This window comes from Numenius arquata, chromosome 1, assembly GCF_964106895.1.
Source record: "Numenius arquata chromosome 1, bNumArq3.hap1.1, whole genome shotgun sequence".
In the NCBI taxonomy this organism is placed as follows: domain Eukaryota; kingdom Metazoa; phylum Chordata; class Aves; order Charadriiformes; family Scolopacidae; genus Numenius; species Numenius arquata.
This window is the reverse complement of record NC_133576.1, coordinates 74,444,820-74,469,915: the sequence shown is the minus strand read 5'-3', so window position 1 is coordinate 74,469,915 and position 25,096 is coordinate 74,444,820. Positions and strand designations below refer to the sequence as shown.

At 37.4% G+C, this 25,096-nt stretch overlaps 1 protein-coding gene across 1 annotated transcript in view; it reads left to right on the top strand.

Annotated features, from left to right (window-relative positions):
• SEPTIN10 (septin 10) overlaps positions 1 to 21,199 on the top strand; it is a 31,088-nt gene extending 9,889 nt beyond the window's left edge. The window contains 9 exon segments of the mRNA XM_074145546.1: positions 369 to 564; positions 1,966 to 2,152; positions 5,060 to 5,221; positions 6,822 to 6,918; positions 7,778 to 7,946; positions 13,384 to 13,449; positions 16,077 to 16,209; positions 18,943 to 19,133; positions 20,356 to 21,199. Coding sequence (XP_074001647.1) covers positions 369 to 564; positions 1,966 to 2,152; positions 5,060 to 5,221; positions 6,822 to 6,918; positions 7,778 to 7,946; positions 13,384 to 13,449; positions 16,077 to 16,209; positions 18,943 to 19,133; positions 20,356 to 20,365 — 1,211 coding nt within the window. The 3' untranslated portion in view covers positions 20,366 to 21,199.
• The last annotated feature ends 3,897 nt before the right edge of the window (positions 21,200 to 25,096 follow it).

The following is a 25,096-nucleotide window of genomic DNA, read 5'->3' as shown; positions in this document are numbered from 1 at the left end:
TGCTCTAGCATTTTACCCTTATTCATAAAAACGGTGTTGAAACCTGTGGTTTCACAGCTAATTACTTAGCTTCATAAAATCTGTAGGAAATTAATTCACATTTTTTAAAGAAACCAAAGTGTCAAGAGACTGTTCTGCTTATTACTCATTAGCAGGTTACTATCTCTTATCTGTAGGATGAAAAAATCAACTAAAAGATATTTAGTGCTCATTATGGAAAACGAATGCAGGCAACCATTTTCCTTGGAGAAATCAGTTGACAAGATTTTGTGTTAATTTGTGGAGTTGCTGTGATAACACTTTCTATGCTTAGTAGGTATTTATTTGATGTGCAAAATACCTTCCCCAACCCTTCTGTTTAACTTTAGGGGAAACTGGAAGTGGGAAATCAACTTTGATAAACAGTTTGTTTAACACCACTTTTGATGACCCTGTATCATCGCATTTTCTGCCAAGTGTACAACTTAGAACCCAGACTTACGAACTCCAGGAAGCCAATGTTCTCTTGAAGCTGACCATTGTAAATACAGTGGGATTTGGTGACCAGATAAACAAAGAAGATAGGTAAGTGCCCTCTTGTTCCTATGGTATGCGGAAGTTTTGGTCTTCAACTGCAAGTTGACTTTTCTTTGGGCTTTGTAGTAAATATTTGTCTTACGCATGTTTCAAATATTTGGTTAACTGTTTTCTCTGTGTACCAAACTAAGCATATTTCTCTTCTCATCCAGGAAATGATGTGAAAAATCAGATGAACTCTGGCCCTTTCTTTATGATACAATCTTTTATAAATGAATGTAAATAAAATGTACAATAGTCACTGGAGTTTCTAGTACTGTAGATTCTATAGATTAGGTCTATAGGGTTTTAAAAATTTTGATTGGAACATATTGAAGACCTTAAACTGGAAGGGACGTCATGTGGATTACTTTGCTTTTTATGTTGAACAGCTTAATCAGAAGATGTAAAGGTACGACACTAGTGTCTTTCAGAACTTATTTTGAGTCTCTGCTTTTATGAATTCAAGATTTGAAAATACTGAACTGTCTCTCAGCAGATTTTGTTTCTTTCACCTTAATTGTAAAGAATTTTAGCAAACTTTTGTGGCTAAATGGTGGTAATTATAAATGAAGGCTGGAGAGTCACATTATCATGAGAGCTGTGGTTTATGATGTGACTGGAAAATAGCTACTGCTAGTGACTTGGATGAATGAGGTGCAAGTAGATAATAGTATAGATATTAGAGGCTTTGATGTGTGGTGTAGGAGCTGCCTTTTAGTCCTTCTTTTAATTTTGTGTGTAACAGTTACTGAATTTTGATAGCATTTTGTCTGGTATATAAACTTTGTGTAGCAGCAGAAACGTTAAGGGCATGCTGATTGTACATCTAGCAACACTTTCTTTTAGAAAACATTATAATCTTTTAAGTAGGACAAAGTATACTTAAACTGTACTTACTGCAAATCAGATTTACATTCTTCTCTTACATTCCTCCTTTTCAATTTTTGTCTATTGTTTAAGAGCTCTCTCATGTACAGTACTTCATCTTCAGAAGATAAAGGAGGTCCTATTTCTTGGTACTGGTAATTGCATGTTCCTTCTTTTCTTGTATTGTATCTAAGAGTTTCTTGTATCTTCCTTGTATCTAAGAGCATTTGCACAGCTTGATTGCAAAAAATTATAAAACATCACTTGGGAAGATTGGTTATAATCATAACTAACTTTATGTAGCTTTTTTCACTAATAGTAGTTAGGAAATGTGTTAGGTGCACAAATCTTTCTTGAGTAGTCTATTAGAAATTAAGATTACAGTGTACATTTAATTTTCTGCTGTACTGGGTAGATACTTGAGCAGCCTTTTGACATGTAAAGCAAAAATCCACAAAACAGTACAAGAGGAATTCCTTGCTTAGTCTGGCTTTGTTTAGGAGTAGCTAATCTCTGGTTATTAAATTTTATTTCTTACAGCTATCAGCCGATAGTGGATTATATAGATGCACAATTTGAAGCCTATCTCCAGGAAGAACTGAAAATTAAACGTTCTTTATTTAGCTACCATGATACTCGCATCCATGTCTGCCTTTATTTCATTTCACCTACAGGCCATTCTCTAAAAACCCTAGATTTGTTAGCCATGAAAAGCCTAGACAGCAAGGTAAGACTTTGAAACAGAGTTTTAAAAATTTGTCTTATTTTCTGAAGCACCTTGCAGCTTTTAGATCCTCTGCCACCTTTCAGTTCTATATCTGTATGTTTGGTTTGGGGATGATTTTTGGTACTGGTATACCTTAAGTCCAGAATAAACTGGTTCTGCAAGTAGCTTGCAGTTCATCACCTGTTTATTTACAAATCAAAAGGAGATAGACAGGCATCTGACAAGAACGTTGAAAAAAGCAGCACAACAAGGTTTAAAAATAAGTAAAGTAAAAATATTAGAACCACACCAACTTTACTTTTAACAAACTGTTAACATCTTAGTGTGATTGGATAGGGTACCCTCCATGAGTGCTGTAATATTTCTAATTAAGCTTGTTTCTAGTTCACTATCGAGTTTTGGAACTGCTGGAAAGTTGGCATATAAAAAGCTCTGCAGCACTGTGAAGATCTTTGTTGTAGGTAACTGAAGAGGCAAGTGCCATGAAAGAGAACAAGTTGCCAGCATGGCTTTTTGTAAGATAGGCTGCATTGGTGTTTTAAACTTTCGCGTTTGATTTGCTTTGAAAGCTTTAAAATAGCAGTTTCTACTGTGATTACTTGTACTTTCTAAATTCTTAACTTTCTTCCTGTTATGGGACTGTGTGAACTGGGTGAAGTGAAATGTTTAAACTGTTTTAAGAAACCTTTCATCATTTGGATTTAATTTGTTGAAATTCTGAGAAATTTGAAAACTTAAATGCATTTGCTGTTCCTCTAGCCCATTCTTTTGTGCTTTACTAGAGCTTCTCCTGCTAAATTTTCTTTCTGCATTTTCTTGTTTGTAAGATGTTTCTTCAAGATAACAAGGACCAAATCAGCTGTCTATGCCACATTTGTGATTGACGAGCACGTTTGGTACTTTTGAAATTTTGTTTGTGGATGTATTTTCCATTTTGAACCTTCTCAATAGAACAGAGCAAGTGAGGGGGAGGAGGTATGGTGGGACAAAGGTAGGGGAGAGCAGGGTCACTTCTTTCTGCTATGGTGTTGGTTTATGCCAGATTAAAATGTTTGTGAAGCTACTCTGTAATAAGCACTGATAGCTGAAGAGCCTTGATACTATAAAATGGGACAGTTTCATGGAGCATATTGTTCTACTCTGAGTTTTGATGTTGGAGGTTGTATTAAACCACAAAAATACTTGGTTTCTAGGTTGTGCCCTCTCTTTACAGAACTCCCTTTAAAACAGCGTTGCTTCCAAAGGAAAAGGAAATAGATACATGAGTCCTAGCATCCTGAGAAAATATTTTTCCATCAGGATAAAACAAAAGTAATTCTGCTTTGGGGGATTTTAGCTTCTAGCCACCTACTCTAAATATTTTTCATTCTGCTTTGGCTCAGAGAGAACATGAACAACATATAACTTTGTTGTTTTATCCCTTTGCAAGGGATTCTACTTTATGATTTTACTAGAGAAATATACGTATGCACACACACAACACATGCACACACAAAGTATGTATTTTAACTGTAGTTTAGTTTTCATCTCATTGTGGAACATGTTTGTGATGCATTCTCCTAGTGGCAATTCAGAACTCGGGATTTCCCAGGATGTGGAAGTTCCAGGGTGTGTTCACCGAGTACAGGATTCCATGAAGAGAAAGTGGTACAGCAACACGCACGCATCAGATGTATAAATCTATGTCAAAAGTTGTCTTCAGTTTCTTCCTTAATCCACCACAGTGTACACTGTTACGCTTTTGTTTCAGTCTGCCTGGTACAAAACAAGACCAGATTACACAGTTTAGAGGTAAAGAGGATTCTTGGAAAAGGATAGGGTCATCCTATACTCTACAATCCTGGGAGAAAAAACCAGACGTATCTGTGGGCAATTAATTTTTCTCTGTTGCTTATAAATTGGATGGCTAACTAAGAATTTGGCCTCTAGCTTTTAGACTTTGGAAAGTCCTGTAGTTTTGCTTAGGACTGAATCACTGCAGGGCAGCCAGGCATCATTCACATATTAAGGGAATTTTCTGTGTGCTTTCTTGCCATGAACAAGTGATTATTCAACTAAGAGACCTGCATTTTTAAGCCATTCTTGCAGAATTATACAAAGATCACTGTTAAGTCAGGAAATGACATGAGTGCATCTTGTGGGATTTGAGTTTGGTTTTTTTTTTTCTTCAAAAAGAATCTTTGGACATTTTTCATAGAGATACACTTAAATCAGTCTGCAAGATATCAACCAATAATAATATCAATTACTGTCATAACTATTTTAGGAAATAGGTCAGTTTACTTTAGTAGAACTGAATTTCAAGTTCTGAATAATTAGCGTAAAGACTGGCGAGCAAGATACTTTGTTGTTCCTCTACTCTCAGCAGATACTTGAGAAACTCTTTGCTGCAGTGGTGAGTGAACAAGATGTTGTTGTAGCTGAAGGGAACCCAGGGAAGAGGCTCAGGGACAGGCAGTGTTTAGTAGGTTTAGTAGCCCCCTTCCTTTTCTTTATGTATTTAAACTGTCAACTTTCATTTAACACCTGCACCGTGTCACCTGGTGCTATAAACTAAAACAATCTATTTTTTAAACAGAGATATAAGAGAGATATAAATACTTAATGTTGTTTAGTTAGGAAGTACACATTGCTGTTCTTTTGAGTACTCCACTGTATGAAACCTCCTTCCTTGTTTTTTTCTCACAATCAATTAATTTTAAGGAAGTATTAAATAATCTGTTATTTTATTAAATAATGCCAATGAATGTATTTTTCATGGTTTGTGAAGCTTTGATATCAATTGAAGGAAAAGTTTGGACCGCGGGGGAAGTTTTAAAGAGCTTATCACCAAACAATTTAATTTATAAAAGATGTTACCTAAAAATTGAAATCTTACACATTTCATATAATTTGTATCTTTAATAGGTAAACATTATACCAATTATAGGCAAAGCAGACAGCATTTCTAAAACCGAGCTACAGAAGTTCAAGAACAAAATCATGAGTGAATTAGTTAGTAATGGTGTCCAGATATACCAGTTTCCAACTGATGATGAAACCATTTCTAAAATTAATACCATCATGAATGTAAGTAAATGACAAAAACATTGATATTTCAGTACTAAAGCACCAGTGTCTAATGCCGATTCATGCCTGTTCTTTCACCCTTATCTTGGCCCTTATAGGTTTGTATGTAACAAGTGTTTATTTTTCTCTCTCCTTAAAATCTCGTATGTTTTTGTTGTTTTGTTTTGTTTTGTTTTGTTTTTTCCCTACTTGCAAATCTTCCTGTCCCTCTGCTGTTGATACCACTTGTTTTAGGAGGCTTTTTCTTTTCTGGCTCAGCAGCAGAAAAGAGGTTCTCATTCATAAATACTTTTTCTAATTTCTGGATAATTAATATGTAATTAGTAACACAGATGGACAGATTGGCCTTGCTCTTTTCCTCAGCAAATACTACCTTACATCTGTTATGGAAGATACTCAAGTGCCTCATTTCTCCAATTTTCTCTGATCTTTATGATAGCAAGTCGTCCATCTGCTTTTTCCTTTTATTTGGTACTTTAATTTGAAATTAGGACAAATTTTCTCTGGGGATTAAAAAGTCAATAATAATTCTGCCTTTTTTACTATTGTCCTTTCAGATCCTCCCAGGAGTATCTGCCAGCTTCAACTAGGCTTGCGAAGCTAGAAGTCTTTGCTTTGAGCACTCTGTCTGTAGTTGCTGTTCATGTGCATATGTTTGTAGATGCACATGAAGATATGTTTGTGTGTACTGGGGTTTGAAAGTAGGGAGGAGGAGCCAGTATGCCAGAGTGTATGGCTCTGCGGTCCCACCTCTGTCACTTGTGCCAGGGAGTGAGGATGTGTAGGCTGTCGTTCAGTAACAGGTCCTTCTGCTGTGGGGAAGGGTGGTGGTCTGTTAACTTATCCCCTTTCATGCTCTGCTAGTGATTTATTTTCCAGTGAATTAATTTTTTTTTAGTATTTTTTGTTTGATCAGTTGTTGTGGGTCAGCACACAGTCAGTACCCAGCCTGTATTTCTGGCCATTTGGCCAAGCCCACAGCACTAACTATGCCTCGGGTTCAAACCTGTGATTGTCTTGTGACTGTTACTGGGGATATGAACTCTGGCTGAATGCAAATCAGAGGGATGTGTTCTAGAGCAGCTTTCTATTTACTTCTGATACTCTCCCTGATGCAGCTCAGGATATAATCGGCCGCCTTTGCCAGTGGGGCAAACCTGCTGAATCGGGTCCAACCTGTTGTCCACCAGGAGCCCCACATCTTTTTCTGCAAAGTGCCTTTCCAGACAGTTGGCCCCCAGCATGTGCTGGAGCATGGGGTTCTTCCTCCTGACGTGCAGGACTTGGCATTGCTCTCATTTGAACTTCATGAGATTCCTGTTGGCCCATTTCTCCAGCCTGTCCAGGTTCCTCTGAGTTGGCAGCACACCCATCTGGTCTATCAACTGCTCCTCCCGGTTTAGTTATTGTAGATTGACTTTGATATCAGTAGTTTGACTAGCTACTCATCTCTTCAAACTGGTTTTTGGTTTGAAACTGCCTATTGGCTTTTCCTAAAATGGTGTTTTTTCCCCTCTAATTTATTTCTGAAGGGTTTGCTTTTTCAGTTCTGACATAAAAATGCTGAGAGATAAGACTGTATTGGTGTGACTGTTAACAGGGGCACTTGCCATTTGCCGTAGTAGGAAGTACGGAAGAGGTGAGAATTGGAAACAAAATGGTGAGAGCTCGCCAGTACCCTTGGGGCATTGTACAAGGTAAATGAATTCTCAAAGGTGTTTTTATGAGATTTTTGTTGTTGTTGTTGAAGTATAAAATTCACCAGTACTAAAACAGGCTGGTATTATCCACTGATCACAGAATCACAGAATGATATGGGGTTGGAAGGGACCTCTGGAGATCATCTAGTCCAACCCCCCTGCCAAAGCAGGTCCACCTAGAGGAGGTTGCACAGGAATGTGTCCAGGCAGGTTTTGAATGTCTCCAGAGACAGAGACTCCACCACCTCTCTGGGCAGCCTGTTCCAGTGCTCTGCCACCCTCAAAGTAAAGAAGTTCCTCCTCATATTTAGATGGAACTTCTTATGTTCAAGTTTGTGCCCATTACCTCTTGTCCTGTCACTGGGCACCACTGAAAAAAGACTGGCCCCATCCTCTTGGTTATATTTTTGGATCAACAGTAAAAGGACTTTAGCTATTAATACTTAAGGTGTGCACTAACTGCTACTTTCATCAGCACTGATGCATCCCTGTAATCAAACTATGAGATGGTATATGTAATATTTGGGTAGGTTAGTATGGTGGCAGTGCCTGTAGCACTACCAGATTTCAAAGTTTTATGATTATCAGTAAAGAAGGAAAAAAAGAGAGAAATTTATTGCTGTTTAACTCGAACAGGAGATCAGGATGTGTTGGAACTTGTTCACCAGTACTTACAGTTAGTGCTTCAGTGTGTATATTAAAAATTATAAGCGTATGAGGTATAATAAATGAGATACCTTTTCCTGGGAGTATAATTAGTAAACAAAATAAATGAATCTCAACACTGTTTAAAATATATTTGGACAATTTTGCTACTTGCACGTAATAATAAAATCTTCCTCTTTTAACTGATTAGTGGAAAATGAGAACCACTGTGACTTTGTAAAGCTTCGTGAGATGCTTATTTGCACAAATATGGAAGACTTAAGAGAGCAGACTCATGCACGACATTATGAGTTGTACAGGCGCTGCAGACTGGAAGAGATGGGCTTCAGAGACGTTGGTCCTGAGAACAAACCAGTCAGGTAAAGGACCTCTTATGCAGCACTTGCTTTCAACATTCATTCACTTGACCTTTGACTCTATCAACCCAATACAGAGCAGGGTTCATACATAGAATAGGTTTTCTAAGAGGGAAAGAACTGTTTGTGTTTGTTTTTTTTTTTTTAAGTCCGAGTAAGTATGTAGCTGTTCATTCAGTTATCTTCGTGGAGAAGTATATGGGATTATATGAGCATTGCTTTTAAAGGCATACAAGGTAGTTGTATTTCTGAAATCTTTCTCTTTTAGAATAAACCTGGGGATTTTAGTTTTTGTCATGGAGAATATCAGTTTTCTTCAGGTACATGCACTTTATGCCTTTTAAATTATTTTAATTCTATGATAGCATGCTGTTTTAGTTTCTCAGTAAGGTCTGATACTGAACAATGATTTGATTGGACTCAAAGTTCATCAGCAACTGAAGCAAAAACTTTTACAAAATCATTGGTTACACTGTTGGCTTCCCACATTATCTGCCATAATAACAAGTGTCTAGCCTTTTAAGGTCAAGAAATCTCTTGCTAGATAGTAGGAAGTTAATACAGGATTCCAAAGGAAAAGTTAAGCAGAGGGTTAGAGACACTCAGTTGTTTCATGTAGTAAGGCTGCTTTCTGCAGGAGGTATTTACAATTTCTATATCCAGTTTGTTTGATCTTTTATTTCCAATTCTGTTGTCTCCCTCTCTTCCAAATTCCTTTGGTCATTTTATGCATGTGACTGTATTTTGCAAGTGGTTAGAATCCTGATGGCGAAGAACTGATGCTTCAGGAATTGCTCAATCCTTCTCTATTTAGAAAAGTGCTAGTATTGCATATTCATGGTGGGAAATACCAATTTAAACCAGACATGAAAACAAAATACAACTTTGCATTAAAACCAGTTTCTAGTGCTTTGAATAAACTGGTTTGTTTACTTCTTGTTTTACTTAGTGATCAGACTGTCTTTACCCATTCTTTTCTGGTAAAAATAAATTACTTCTAAATGGCTTCTCTCCAAATAGTTGTTTTTAGTGGCTTGAATTCCTTGCTTTCACCTGTACTTTGCACAGGAGTTCTAAAGCAGTTGTGGTTAGTGTAACTCATAGAGTGTTGATGGAGCAGCATTTCTTTCACTTTGACTAGGTCTAATTTATATATTGTTCAAACAATAATAATTAAATAAGATTAACGTGGCCAAGGAAGAGGCACTTCTTTCTGAAGTCTTAATGTCAAGGCACATTTAAAGATTAGTTCATTTAGATGATCTTGAGCTGACCATGAATCACAGTGGTCTCTTGACACTTCTCTTGATTTAACAGGAAAGGAATAAATCCTTGTAATAAACAGAGAACCAAAAGTGAATGACGTTTAAAACCAACTGCATCTGACCACAGTCTTTTCATTAGGTTTAGGTTTAAGTTTAAGAACATATGCTATCAGCTAATACCTTGTCATCTTTGTCTGGGGAAAGGTTTTTTAGAGATTTGTTCATGGCAATATTGACTGCAGTACCTTTGGCTTTTCTGAACTTGAATTTCACAATGTACAGCCATCTCAAAATAGGAGTTAAATTATAAAAATAATCCTCCATAGAACAGTTTTCTTCCACAAGCACAAGAATTGTCTTGGTAAAACCCCTAAACAGTCTGCATTTTACTAATGATATAAAGTTGCAGGTTTGTATCGGAATGTCGTAGTATTTTATGCTTCAGAAGTTGGTTTAGAAATTGGTTGTTTCGTGGAGATACAGAAAAGTTAAGTTCTCTCTGGTGTGTAGTTTTTATGTATGGTCCACGAAATGCCAGTTTATTGAGAGCTTTGTGGCAAGACAAGACACTTTTAATAATTAGTTTTGGTAAATTGCATCTATTGAAAATGTCATTATTTTGGAAGGATGAGAATAGGTATTCTGTAAGAATCTGGAAGAATTAACTTTTTCCTGGTTTACTGCAACAGTCAGAGAAAAGTGGGACTGGATCTAAGATGTGTGGTTGTCCTTCAGATATATGGCATTGTGAATGACAATGAGTTCTGAAAGAGAAGGGGTTTGGTCTTTTGGGGGAGATGTTTTATGATACCATGAAAAGGGAAGAGAATTTAGAGGATCTGTATGTAGTGTAATTAGTGGGCTAATCTGTATGCAGTGTAATTAGTGGGCTACACTACACTACTAAGTAAGTGTAGCCTTACCCATAAGGTGTTTTATGAAGCTACAAAGGAAACAATAAAAAGTGTCACCCTCAGCAGAGTGATAGAAAACTTCTCTTTCCATAGAGGAAGTTCAGTCCTTCCCATTTTGCTGATGTGTAAATTTAAATATTTGTCAGAATAGGGACTATCCTGTTCTTCTAGGCAAAAATTTGTTATTAAATTGTCATCCTCTTTGTTCTTAAAGATGTTTGCAACATATACACATGGATTCTAAGAGCTATAGTTTTAAAGTATCGTTAATATTGCATAGCAGTATATGTGATGATTAAAATTTCATGCTACTTGTGTAAATGATGATCAAAATGCATGCTGAGAAGTCATATTTTGTGCCTGTGATGTATCTGTCTACATAGCAAATTTGGTAATCTTGAATTGGGTTGTTATATGGAAATTTAGAAAATTTCTGCTAGGCTTGAATAATTGGCTGATTTTACTGCAGTGGAGTTTGTAGCATTTGAATGTTCACACTTGAGTAGTTAACATGCCCTACCTCTTGACATGTGAAAAAGCTGCCTGTGAAGTTTCTGTACCACTCCTGGATTTAAAAGTACAACAGTAGTTTATTCATCCAAAATTGCACCCCACTGCAAAGCAAAACCAGTAGTTCTTGGATTTTCAGCCACCTTGTGAGATAGGTTGTGGGCAGACATCTGTAAAGGCTTTCACTCTTACATGTGAAAAAACATGTTGGCAAGTTTTATTTTTTTATGGGAGACTTGGAAAGAGATGGTTTCAGTACACAACAGAAAAATATATTTGCATCTTTATTACTAGGTGTAAGGAGGGAAATGAAGATAGTAGTAGTCTGAAGTGGCTGTCTTGTGTGCACTTCAAAAAATACCTATTCCCTAATTCTATATTTTTTGTGAATTTGTGTCATAATAGCTTTTTAATTTGTTTATTTGCAATTGCATTCTAAGACTTAACTTTTTCATTAACCAGATTTCCAGGGAAGATGAAGTTTACATGATGTGTCTGTTAGTCTCTCCTAAATAACTTATGAACCAACACTCCATTTTCAAACTTCAGTAGAGGGTTGGATGCTGCCAGGGGATTACATGGTTAGTGTTCTCACTGCAGGAAAAGCAGATGACCTCTGCTTCTGCTAGTTGTTGGCCAGCCAGTGTGTATTTATTGTCAGTAAATCATTATCTCTGAATGAACTACTGTCTTTTGAAACTCTTGGGAGCTTGGCAGTACTGCACTAGGATGAGAAGGTCATGGGTGATTTGGAAGTGTCTAAGGCTACTCAGACGTGAAAGTCTAAGGCATTTGAAAGATCCACCCGAGTATTCACAATAAGTAAAAAATATATAGGAAGTCCAGAGGGACACTAATTGTATAGTTAAAAAGGTGTAAGGATGTAGACAGGACTTTGGGTATTACAGTCATTGAGAGAATAGAACATAAAATCATCCATAGGAATTTGGGCTATTAATCCTGCTGCTTTCAGGACACCCGGTTTATACTGGCATTTTGTCAAACCACTATTTATTTAAATTGGGTAACAATAATTAGCATAATTTAAATTAATGGGTAATTCAGAATTTACTTAATCTCATTAATATACCTTGCAAAAACAATACACAAAACTTTTTTATGAGAGTTTAGTCTTATAGTGGGATATCATTGCAAAAGGTCATGAGAATTACAGTCATGTATGTACCATATCAGATTAAAGTATAACATGTGGTAAACCACTTCAAAAATGAAGAATCCACTGTATGGTGCTTTGGGGAATAAGTGGAATACTGTCTAAGGCTAAAATTAGTCATATCGGTATAATTTGGTTTCCACGCCATGAAAAGCAGCCAATCAGGAATGGGCTTGGAAAGACTGTTACAGCAAAATTTATGTAATGAAGTAAATGAATAGCAGAGTATTTGAGGGGATGGTTTATGCATTTTCTGCAATATCTGTTGGATGTAAAATCCAGGAAGTGCTTTCATTATAATTTTTAATACTTGAAATCAGGTTTTGCATTTCTTTGTTATTGAAAAGTAACTATAGACATTTTTTTGTATGGATGGTCGAGTCCTGCCTTTTTGATAGTCCAATTAGGTCCATTAGGAACACGAATTCCTGGTTTCAGGTCAATCTCAGCAAGACATAATTGCTGAGATGTCCCGAATGGAAAAATTTGGGATAGTTTAAAACAAAAATCTAGACATGAAGACTGCTTCCAACCAAACGAACTTCTAAATATATACACACCTAACGATCTTAGATGTTTGCAAGGGAGGAGAGGATTACTACTGTTTTGAAGTTGGACATTTTGTAAGTCCGTTTTCCAATCTAAGCTATGTTATTGCTGAAGGGGACATTCTTGTTTGGAAAGAAGAAAGCTAATAGGCAGGATTCTGTTGAAAAAAGCTGAAGATTGATACTCGGGCTGATTGATACTTGCATATTTGGATTCTCTGACATTAATCATTCTCTTGTTTAGTTGTTTTTCTGTGCTTATAATTACAGTTTGTTCTTCATCATAATAGCAGTTAAATGGAATTGTAACATAAACATCTCAGTTTCTCAGTATGTGAGCAATAATATATTCCATGCTTTATTTCTTCCTGAAACTGGGATATTCAGACCTTGCAGTTCTTGAACAAAAACATGTTTATTTTTCAGTCTATTTTAAGGACAATGGGAGAAAACCAGGATGGATTCAGTAATGTCAATAAGTTTACCTGTAGAGGAAGGTTGATATGACTCTAGGTGTCTTTTTTAAGAAAGGAAGCCTAATATGAAATGCTATTAGACTTCTTCCTTGAGAAGTCACTTGGGAATGGAGTTCATCTGACCAGCTGCAGACCTTTGCATTTGAGCTAAATATTCTAACCTCCTTATGGTAAGACTGAACCGCATCCAAAATACTTGTTTTTCATGCTCCCCTGGGAAAATGCTAATTATTTAGATTACTACATCCTTAGTGTTAATATCAATGTAGGTAGTTCACTGAGTCAAGGGACTATGCTAAAAATACCTGCCACTAGTTGACTTTTAAATTTTTTAGTTTTTCTGATATACCTTCATTGATAGTCAAGTGTTTTGCAAAAAGTTACAAGTGTAGTTTTTAAGTTTGAAAGCTTTTTAAAATTTAAATTAACAAACCGTAAAATAATGTGTAAATATGTGTTGTTCAAAGTGCGCAAACATTGTGTTCCACTGACACCTAAATTCAGAGTCTTTATTTATGAACATAACATGCTTGATTTGCATCTTTATATTTAGGCTTCCATGTTCTCAGTCTAATGCAGATAGAAAAACTGTATGTCACAGCAATGCTTCTGTAGAAAGGTAGGTGATAGTGCTGTTACGAAGTATGTAATGGATTAGTAAGGTGTAGACTTTCTTCACAATCCCTTCCCTTCCTCCAAAACCTCAATAAGAATACATTATTTAAATAATTATCTTCAACATCTTAATTTTGCAAGTGGTTTTGAGCCGAGTATAAAATTCTAGAGGTCCAACCCAGAAGAATGAGAGAACCCGGGAATTTGATTTTCATAATGTGCTATATGAGAAGCAGTGAAACCAGTCTTCAGGTAAACTGAAAAGTGTTTTACTGTGAGCGGTAGATACAGTAATGTTGAAAGGATTGGCTTAAGATCTGGTGAACTATTTTCCCCCCTCCCCAAACCTCCTAAAACCAAAGGCTGTTTGGATCATTATATTGCTGATATGCCAGAAACAGAAGAGGAAAGTGTTTTAATTTGGTCTTGGTGATTTCCAGAAAAATTCAGTCCAGGGGGAGCAGGGATTTGAAAAAATACACTTTCTCCTCTTCCTTAGACATGTAATTTGATTACTTAGTAAATCCAGTGTCTTCAAAGTTAATCTTTTACTAATTTCAAGAAAAAATTGCTTTGACCTGATAAACTAGCTGAGATTGAGTCTGAAGGTGCCCACATAATGAAATGAAGGTGCAATTGCAGCATGTTAACTTAGTCTAGCACTTGCTCTAGCGGCTTTATTGCACTCAAATGCAGCATGTTAGCTAGCAGAACTGACACAGGGCCCAAAAGTGGGTATAGTGAGATTGCTAGCACTTGAAAAACCTGGGCTGCAGTTTTATTGTTATTCCATATGCTGTCTAAACTTAAAGGTTGTGTGAATTAATATACCTGTGTGAAAACCATGCCCTTGTTTCATGTGGTAGATACAATTTCAGGTAACCCAAGTTACTTCACAGCTGATTAAAAAAACCCCAACCAACCAGCCAGACAAAAAAACAACCAAAAAACAAACCCCAAAATGTTGTTGTTCTGAATTTGTTTTGTTGCAATGTATTGCTCAAATAGGTTAGAATAGGGAAAGTGCTCTGACCTTGAGATCGTACAAACATTAAGCCTGCATGTGCAATTTCAAGATGTTTCTTCTCTCTCTTTAGATTATATTTTGAATACAAATAAGAAACTTTAGGATTGGGAAACTGCCCAGTCACCGTAAATTTAAATATTGAAGAGAGCTGTTTAAGCTTACTGTTTCTGTAAATAATTTTTTCAATGCTTTTTTTTGTGAGTCTTTCCATTTATAAACTGTTTTAATAGAAACAGTAAAACATGAGACTTAAAAATGATATGAAAGTGTGTAAGTGTATTAAAAATAGAAAGCAAATTTAAATATTTGATATACATATATATTTATTTTACGTCAGAGTGGAAGGCATGAGATACTTGGCAAAGGATGGTAACTCATGATAGCTGAGAAGGGCTGACAAGTCAGCACTCAGGAAGTGTTATAAGAGAGGAATGGTGTAAGACAATAGCCCCAGAATAAAGAGCTATAATATACTATCCATTTTGATCCGTTTATAAGCCCAAGGGTCTCTTCCAATATTGGACAGATCCTTTTGGTTTTGTAATAGCCATCAGGACAGCTCTGATTCACCACTTCTGCCTCTCTGGACTCTTGTGACTTGTGAGAAGTTTATGATAAATGTTTTGTGGGAAGAATTTATGCTGTTAAGCAGGTATGCTTTTCAAAGGTAGTGTGCTTTTTGATGTATGAGATACATTTGTGTACAAGCTCCATTCCTTTTGCCCTGAAAAGCAGAACTGAAAAGCAGTTCCTGCCAGCACTGTGGTGGTATCAGTGGTAGTATAGATCCTGAAAATGTCCAACCTCTAGTAGTACATGAATAAATTACCAGTATCATTTGATTTGCTGTGATGCTTTGATATGAAAGAAGTTTGTCAGTTTCAAGTGCCTGCTGTTTGGAGCAAAAAAATTTTCTTGTGTACCGAAATGTGAGTAGAGTGACTTTTTAAAAAAAAAAAAAAGACGGGAGGCATAGATTTAAAAATAAAGAAATGTTTTAATTACTTGCTGTTTTGTTCTGTTGCCATATGATGGCAACAGATGCTCAATGATCTGTACTAATTTAATTTACACCTTCTATATAATTACAAATATAAGTATGGTATGTAAGCAGTGTATTAGCTTCTGGGAGAGAGGATTCAGGAAAAAGCAAGCAGTCTTGAGGTTTTGGCTGATGCATGTTGGAAAGTAACCCTATCTTTTGGATGTTGAACTACTTGAGGCAATAGTATATATTCTATGTTAATGTAACTCTGCCATATTTAAATTTTGACATTACATTAAGAGATGTAATATGCATATTGCATGTTGGAGGCAGAAAGTTATAACTCAAGTCTTTTAGAACATAAGATTCCTGAAGCGCTGTGTTTACTTTGAAGTGTAAATTGCCCAGGAGCTGTTAGCATAAATAATTTTACTCAATTTTTACATAAATAAAAATGTAGAAAGGTAAGATGCTTGCTTCTGTTTAGGTTTGTTGATGAATTTTTATGTGGGGAGCTGTAGAAATGAATATTAATTGTTTAAATAATGTTCCAGATTGTTGGTTTTCTACATTGAATAAAGCAGCATGCTGGAGACTTGCTTACATTTTTGGACTTCAGTCTACAGGAAGCCTATGAGGCAAAGAGGCATGAGTTCTACCTTGAACTGCAAAGAAAAGAGGAGGAGATGAGACAACAGTTTGTGCAGAGAGTGAAGGAGAAAGAAGCTATGTTGAAAGAAGCAGAGCAAAAGGTAAGCATGCCTGTCTCCTGAGTTTGTTTGCTGAGATTTGGAATGGTTCTTAGCAAAATCACAACTAGTTGATATTTATTATTTCCTAATACTTTGAGGGCAGTAATCCTTAAAATCAAAAGCAGATTGATTACACAGATTGATTGGATTAGCAAATTGATTGGACACACGCAAACAAGAGAACAAGTCCTATGAGGAGTGGTTGAGGGAGCTGGGGTTGTGTAGCCTGGAGAACAGGAGACTGAGGGGAGACCTTATCACTCTCTACAACTACCTGAAAGGAGGTTGTAGAGAGGTCGGGGTCGGGTCTCTTCTCCCAAGTAACAGGAGATAGGACAAGAGGGAAAAAAGCCTTAAGTTGCTCCAGGGGAGGTGTAGATTGGATATGAGAAAAAAAATTTCTTCACTGAAAGGTTTGTCAAGCATTGGAAGATGCTGCCCAGGGAAGTGGTTGAGTCGCCGTACCGGGAAGTATTTAAAAGATGTGTAGATGTGATGCTGAGGGACATGGTTTAGTGGTGGACTTGGCAGTGTTAGGCTTATGGTTGGAGTCAATGATCTTAAGGGTCTTTTCCAACCTAAAAGATTCTATGATTCTATATATGGCAGTCTTTTTTTGGGGATGGAACTTATGGTCTAAAGGCTTTGGAGGATAGCTGGGACAAGTCAATAGAGTAGGAGTTGATATGGTGAAGTAAGAGAGTGATGAATATAAGGGTTGCATGTTTCTTCATCTTCTCTAGGACTATGCTGAGAAACATCAGTATGCCATAGCGGCACAGTAGTTGCTTTTCGTGCATAGGTTGCTATGTAAAAAAAAAGATTTCAGGAAAAAATCAGGAAAAAATCCCATGGGTTGTTTTTCAGCCCAAGAGAGTGGGGTGTGTATGTTTGTATGACCTGCAGGTTCAATTACTAAATACAAGTTCAACACTCATGTTGAGAGGTTTGCAAGTCTGGGGGTGGTGGGGGTGGTGTTGGTTTTGTTTTGTTTTTAAAATCTCATCTGTTCCCAGCTGCCTTAAGAATATTTGGAGATGTGGAACATTTCTTGAATATGTTGTTGAAGATTTAGTCCTGTCAAGCTGGTCTGGCAAAACAGGATCTTCTCATCTACTTTCTGCCAGACTCTATCATGGTCATGCGTATTTATATTCAAACATTGGTTTAATTGAAATTGGAAACCTGTGTATATTTAGTAATGTTATTTTCTGTACCTCAGTTTCCCAGCAAAGATGTAGGAGTTCTTGTGAGGTATTCAGATGCATGTTTTAAATAAGAAGGCAGCTTAATACTTTGTTTTCTAAAGCTGTTAAGTCCTCCATGCTACTTGTGGAGAAAAAAAATCAGGTTCAGTCCTTCTCAGTATGAGGCTATGCAATTGGAAGAGTACTTGGCCAAGTAGGTTCAGCTAGGTCTTACACAGTATCTGTGGTACTCTTTGATGTTTTCCTTCTGTGATTTGTACCGGGCGGTTTGTGAGCTCTGCATGTTGCAATTGAATTAGGGATGTTAGTTTTCCCAGTCCCTGATGTGGGAAAGTAATCATGCAGTTGGTCCTAAAGAACACTTGCCATACACCCTTGCTGCTCATTCTCCGAGAAGTGTGTATGTGTATCTGGAAACTAAAGAAAAACAGGATTTTCTGTTGTACTTAAGATTGCTTTCACATCCTTCATTTAGAGGAACCCTGTGGGTTCCTCTATTGTGCAGCGTTACCTCTCCTGACACATACAGCTGCTTAGGACCTTACTGTTTCTACTCTGAATCTTTGTATTGGCATACCTGGTTTTGCAATGCATCTGGTTATCTGTTGCAATGAATAAATAAATGTATAGTATACATACATACACACACACACATTTATAAAATCTGACAGGTTTACTGTGTAGAACAGTCATACTGTTACATTTATAATCTTAGTTATTTCTTAGCTCCTCCTTTGAAAAAGATGGAAATAAATCTCTTTGATTTCTATACCAGTATACCACTCAGATTGAATAACACCAATACAGAAGCAAGATTCTGGGAGAGTTTGCGTGTGGGGAGATGGGAGGTGAGGAAAGGTGAAGTACCCTTTGTTTATCATGCACAACTTCATAGTAGGTTTAAACTGGTCAAAATGCATCTGGAGAGTAAAATCCATTAATATGTCAAAAGAACAATCAAAGAACAATTACTGCAGAAAAGCAGTTACCTTCTTGCAGCCCACAAGTAACTTCCCCAACCAGACTTCCTGTGTGTGTACATGTTAATACGTAAATGTAATTAATGTACATATTAACATTATATATGAAAATACATACCTGTGTAACTAAAGTATGTATGATTCTTTTCCAGCTTGGTCTTAGGGAAGTAGATTCTACTTGAAAGATCCTGATTTAATCCCTCTGTTGGTAATTATTTCCTCTCTAAAGGCCTCCTTACTTTTGATTTAACCAAGATATAGTAAAATAGTAGGAAGTCTAATATTCACTTAGCGCCTTCCATGTGCCACCTGTACTTTGGGTGTAGTAGCCTGGCTTCTATGGGAACAGTCTGATATGAATGATTATTTTTCTGGATTGCCCTTTTTTAGTATTACCAGTTTTTAGAAAGAACTACAATGTCTTACAACTTTTAGGACAAGCTGAGGTAGGGTTTACTGTTTAATTGCAGAGGGGTTTTGTATTGTGATATCACCACCTTGTGTTACTAGTTGGGAATATATTTTTTTGTGCTTTCTTTAAACAGGTACACACTAAATTTGAAGAACGTATGCTAGTGCTTCAAGAAGTGAAACTGAAATTAGAGAAAAAGAAAAAAGTTCTAGAAGATGAAATAGCTATGTTTATTGAGAAGAAAGCTAATGCTGAAGTACTTCAATCGCAAGCATCTGTCTCTACCCCTCTTCTTAGTTTGAAGAAAGACAAGGACCGCAAAAAGTATGTACTAATGCTAGTCATCAGAGGCAGTAAAAAAAAAAATTCTTCACATATCACTTTTATAACGCAAATTTTAGTAATCTTTTAGAAAAAGTACAAACATGCTCCTATTCTGTTACATGATAAGAAGACAGAAGTGTGTAAAATACCCTCATGCTTGGATCACTGGCTCTGAAATGTATTTTTAGAGTAATTGCTGTACGTTCTATGAGCATTCTTTCTCTTTTTTTCTTTTTTTTTTTTTTTTTTTTCCCATGAAGGAACCCAGGTTTTCGACTTGAACTCCTGTGCTTTGATGTCAGAGATGAAGACACTGTGAATGTTCACGAACAGAGGGAGAGGGAGAAATTAGAGAGGGAGAAAAATTCACCCAAGGAATTCCAGAAATAGTATTTGTTTACAGCAATCAGGTTTTGAATGTAGGATATGTTAGTTTTATAAAACAGTCTGACTGCCACTGTCCCATAATGCTAGATGTGTCTTCCTAGTACAGATTTTTGAGAGGAGAGACTGATAAAATTGACTGTAAAATTACAAAGTGTAGAATATGACCTGATAAACATTTTGCTTTCTTCCCTCCCACCCACTTCTTTCTTTCTCTACTCCTAAAACAAAAGCTCTAATAAACTGTGAACTTTCAGAAATGTATTCGAAAGTAGTCTCCAGAATAACATGCCCAACTTCTTTATATATATATATATAAAACTAGATGTTCATATATGAACATAAAATTGAATTAAATTTTTTTTCCTCCAAAACCAGAAGTCAATTAACTTATTAATTTCCTTTCCTGATAGGTTACAACTTTACTGCAGATAATATTTTGTTGATTAGTATCTTACTGCAATTGATAATAGATTTTTTGGTACAGAAACTATTCATAACTGCTAGATTATGAAAAACATTAGAAGATAGGTGGGTGCACATATTTCTACAAATATCATCAAGACAGCTTTGACATTTTTGGAGTGTATGCTAGCAGCCTGCCTATGGTTTTGGCAAAATCTATTGCATTTCAAATAATGTTACTGAGTTCCTTTTCCTAGACTCCTTTTTCTGCATTTACTTATGGAAGTGGAATTCCTGATAACAGAAGTAATTATCTGCACTATTATAAGTAACCCTCAACTTCAGAAATGTTTTAGATTTGTTTTCTCTGTTTTAGCTTTATTTTTCAGAGTATGTTACAGTTTACATGCTTGCTTTTGTTTTTCATTTCCAGCTTTACGTAATACTGCTGACAGAAGAAACAATATTGATAATTTCTCTTAAGGAAGCAATGATTCAATGTGTGCTATTGGAGGTATAGGAATTGCAGTTTCTTACTGAAGGATTTGGAAAACGTCTCTTGTTGCTGCATGCTGCAAAAGAAGAGTTTTGAAGTATGATCTGTACACACACGGTGCAGCGATTACTGTCATTGCCATCACAGACTGTCTGTTATGAGTCTGCCTTGATATGTATTTGCCTTACATATGTGTGGCCAGCTTGCTTTCCTTTTAAGTGCACTGTACCAAAAAAAATGTCCCTGCCGTAAACAGTTCCACTCACTCATAATATGAGTGCTGTAGCACAAAAGTATTCAGTGAATATATACTTTCAGTGAATATAACCTTTCTGAGAGTTATTTTCGTATGGTATATTAGTCTGCTAAATATTATTTAATACAACTGTTGACATAATTCAATTATTTACTTGCTTTTATGTACAAGCACTGTCCTCAATTTCAGATATGATCATTCTAATCAAAATTTATTGAGATATTTTTGCAGTGCTGTATTGTTGCATGACAATTTATCTGACATTACTGACTTCATATGGAAAGTACCTATAACTTTTTGATGCTTGTGACTGTGGTGTTCAGTTACAGCAGAAGCTGAACTTTAAAAAAACTGGTAACTACAAGAGCTTCGGGTTAAAACAAGTTTAAAATGTTTTTTTATCTTTTTGGTAGCCATGGTAACTAATGGGAAACTGTTAGAGGTGCAGTTCCCTGAAGCTGTTTTGTGCGACTCTTCAAAAATTAAATACTAACTTGATAGAAATAAAATACATTGGTTTTGCTTAAGGTTTTCTGTTGTTTTGCTTCTTCTCCCTCCCGTGTTATTAAAAACAAGGAGTAAGATTTCACATTAATCTGAAAAGTATAAATGTTTCACATCTGTTTTAAATGTCTTAAGTCATTTATTGATTTGAAAAAATAGATTATTTGTGCCAGAAAGGCAATACGACGTGTGATGTTCTTGTCATATACCACTGTAGTGAATCAGAGAATATCTCAAGTTGGAAGGGACCCAAAAGGACCATCGAGTCCAACTCCCTGCTCCTCGCAGGGCTACCTAAAGGTAAACCATATCACTAAGAGCATCGTCCAGGCACTCCTTGAACTCTGACAGGCTTGGTGTCATGACCGCTGCCCTGGGGAGCTTGTTCCAGTGACCAAAACTCACCTTCTGTTTTGCTCACACAGTGATGCATATCATATAAGATTATTGTTTTCCTTCACTTCTGTAGCAATGGGAAGGAGTAGACACTAAGATATGAAAACCCTTCATTGACCAGGAGAGAGTCAAACTGCTAATTCTTTCAGCTCTGCAGGCACAGCAGTTTGTAACAGGAGTGAAAGGTTAAGAGGAGACAGCCATTTAACCTGCACACTCAGCCAACGTGTAACGGATGCTTCTTACAAGGGAAGAAAGTCGGCCAGGTCCAGGTCCTGTGATTGCTGTCTCCTTGCTCCTTTGTGGGCAAAATGTAGCTTGATGAAAGACATATTTTTTTGCTTGGCTTTGTACTATTGACTGGGCCAGTATCTGTTTGATTAGAAACAAGGTATATGCCTTCCTTAAAGGAGTTAACAGCCAAATGAAAAAAAAAAAAAAAAAAATCATTTTTTTAACTGAGCGGTAGATTTTGAAGTGTATCAAGTGGTCTTGAGCACCATGTAATTACAATTAAGTGATGTGTGCTGTCAGCACTCAGTTATCCCCACGTGGATTAGCACAGCCGCTGATGTTAGTTAGCTCAAGCACAGCTCTTTGTGAGTGGTACAAAATTGCATCAGAAGACAGATTTAGCTGTCTATAGCGTGGCCACTTTGCTGAGGACAAAGCCGGAGGTGGTTAACTACTGTTTGACCTAGATAGTTCTGTGCCTGGCCCGTACTAGAGGATGTGCTGTGCTTTGACAGCTGGGAACCATGAATAGTACGCTATGGGTACCACATGTCTTGGTCAGGATGGGTTTGTGTTCGGTTGCTCCTGTTGGTCCTGCGGGACTCAGCAGCAAAACAAAACTGGTGCAGGCACCTGTGCAGGTCTTTGGAACAGGTGGCAGTTAAAGGGATTTTGTTCAGTTGTAGTACAAAATGACATAGCCCCAAATGAGAAAGCTGATGGGTTTTTCTTTTTTTCCTGATATTCATTAAAGCAGCGGAGAGTCATCTGTAAGTATGGGAAATTCCATAGTTGTTTTGTTGAAGTTTGCCTATAGATGAGATATCAGATAAGCACACAAGTGCGCATCTCAGCCTGACAGTCAAATGCGGTTCAAAGAATTATAAAGGAACAACTAACAATATCTCTTGAAAGTGGAAAATTAATAGTGGTAGTAAATAAAAATGTGTATGCCTCACTGTAGTTTATCTTAGCTGTGGGCTTTTTAATTGAGCACTTCAGAGAGGTTTATGCTGCAGATGAAATTATTTCAGGACTATTTATTAAGGTCTCTTTATGGTATCTTCTGCAAGTGGCTATTGCGAGATTATTTACAGCCTTTGCAAGTCTGAAGCCTTTACCTTTTTAGATCCTTTCCTTAGGATACTTTCAGTTTATATTTTGTGTATTTATTCTTAACTATATCTTTACGATTACTTTGGCACAAGAAGACACAGCCAGGATGCATAAGTGGTTTAATCTTAACTCTCTCTCTTAAATTTGATGTCAGAAACATACTTAGATTTGCATTGTGAAATTAGGTAGAGAATATACTGGACTTCAAAAATTAAGAATGTATGGACATCAGAAGTAAGAACAGGCAGCATGGAAGGACTACAGAGATGCTGTTCACCACTGTAGGGAGAAAATTCATGTGGCCAAAGCTCAATTAGAGTTCAAGCTGGCCAGCTCTGTGAAGGACAACAACAAAGGCTTTTTAAAATACATTAACAACAAAAGGAGCATCGGAGATAACATTGGTCTGTTGCTTGATGAGGTCGGTCACCTCACCAATAGGGTCATAGACAAAGCAGAGACATTTAATGCCGCCTTCACCTCTGCGTTTAGCACTGATGATGGGCCCTGGGACCCCTGGAGCCCTGTGTTGAAAGACCGTGACTGGGGGGATGATAAACTCTCAGCTGACACTGAACTTGTTTAAGACTTGATGCTCCAGCTAGATGCACATAAATCTGTGGGGCCGATGGGATTCATCCCAGGGGGCTGAAGGAGCTGGCTGATGTCATCACGGGAATTCTCTCCCCTTTTTTTTAACTGTCTTGGGAGCCTGGAGAGGTCCCAGTCGACTGGAAGCTGGCAAATGTCCCAATTTGCAAGGATAAGAAGGAAGAATTACAGGCTTGTTGGTCTCGCTTCAGTGCCTGGTAAAATTATGGAGAAGGTTATTCTGGGAGTTATTGAAAAGCACTTTAGAGACTACGCAGTCATTGGTCATAGCCAGCACGGGTTCATGAGGGGAAAGTCCTGCTTAACCAACTTAATTTCCTTTTATGACAAGGTCACCCATCTAGCTCATCAAAGGAAGCCAGTGGATGTGGTTTGTTTATTTTTTTATTTTAGCAAAGCTTTGGATACTGTCTCTCACAGTATCCTTCTGGACAAAATGTCCGGACACAGCTCGACAAGTCCTTAGTACATTGGGTGAGCAATTGGCTGACAGGCCAGGCTTAAAGAATTATAGTAAAGGGGATTACACCCGTCACTCGGGGGGTTCCCCAGGGCTCGGTTTTAGGGGCAGTGCTCTTTAATATTTTCATACATGATCTGGACACAGGAATTGAAGGTATATTAAGTTTGCCAATGTTACTAAATTAGGATGAGCTGTGGACTCCCTCAAGGGTAGAGAGGCCTTACAGAGAGATCTGGAGAGACTAGAGAGCTGCGCAATCACCAACTGTATGAAATGTAACTAGAACAAGTGCTGGATTCTCCACCTGGTATGGGGTAATCCTGGATATATGTACAAATTAGGGGATGAGAGACTGGAGAGCAGCATCGTGGAAAGAGATCTGGGGGTTTGGGTTGAAGGCAAGTTGACTATGAATCTACAATGTGCCCTGGCAGCCAAAAGGACCCACCGTGCCCTGGGGTGCATCAAGCACAGCATAGCTGTCTGGTCAACGCGGGTGATTGTCCCACTCTGTGCTGCACTGGTGCAGCCCCACCTCGAGCACTTTTTGCAGTTTTGGGCTCCTCAATATAAAGAGCACATCAGACTATTAGACTGTGTCCAGAGGAGGGCGACTGAGATGGTAAAAGGCCTCGAGGGCCAGATTTAGGAGGAGCGGCTGAGGTCACTTAGTTCATTCAGCTTGGAGAAGAGAAGGCTGAGGGGTGAAGTCTACAGCTTCATCAAGGGGGGCAGCAGAGGGGCAGGTGCTGATCTCCTCTCTCTGGTGACCAGTGCCAGGACACGAGGAAATGGAGTGAAGCTGTCAGGGGAAGTTCAGATTGAACATTAGGAAAAGGCTCTTCACAGAGCGGGTGGTTGGTCACTGGAACAGGCTCCTCAGGGCAGTGGTCACAGCACTAAACCTGTCAGAGTTCAAGGAGCACTTGGACAATGCCCTTAGCCATATGGTTTAGTTTTAGGTAGTCCTGCGAGGAGCAGGGAGTTGGACTTGATGATCCTTATGGGTCCCTTCCACCTTGAGATATTCTGTAATTCTATGATTTTAACTTAGGGAAACATGAGCCTTTTCCATAACATCATCTCTATATAGAAAA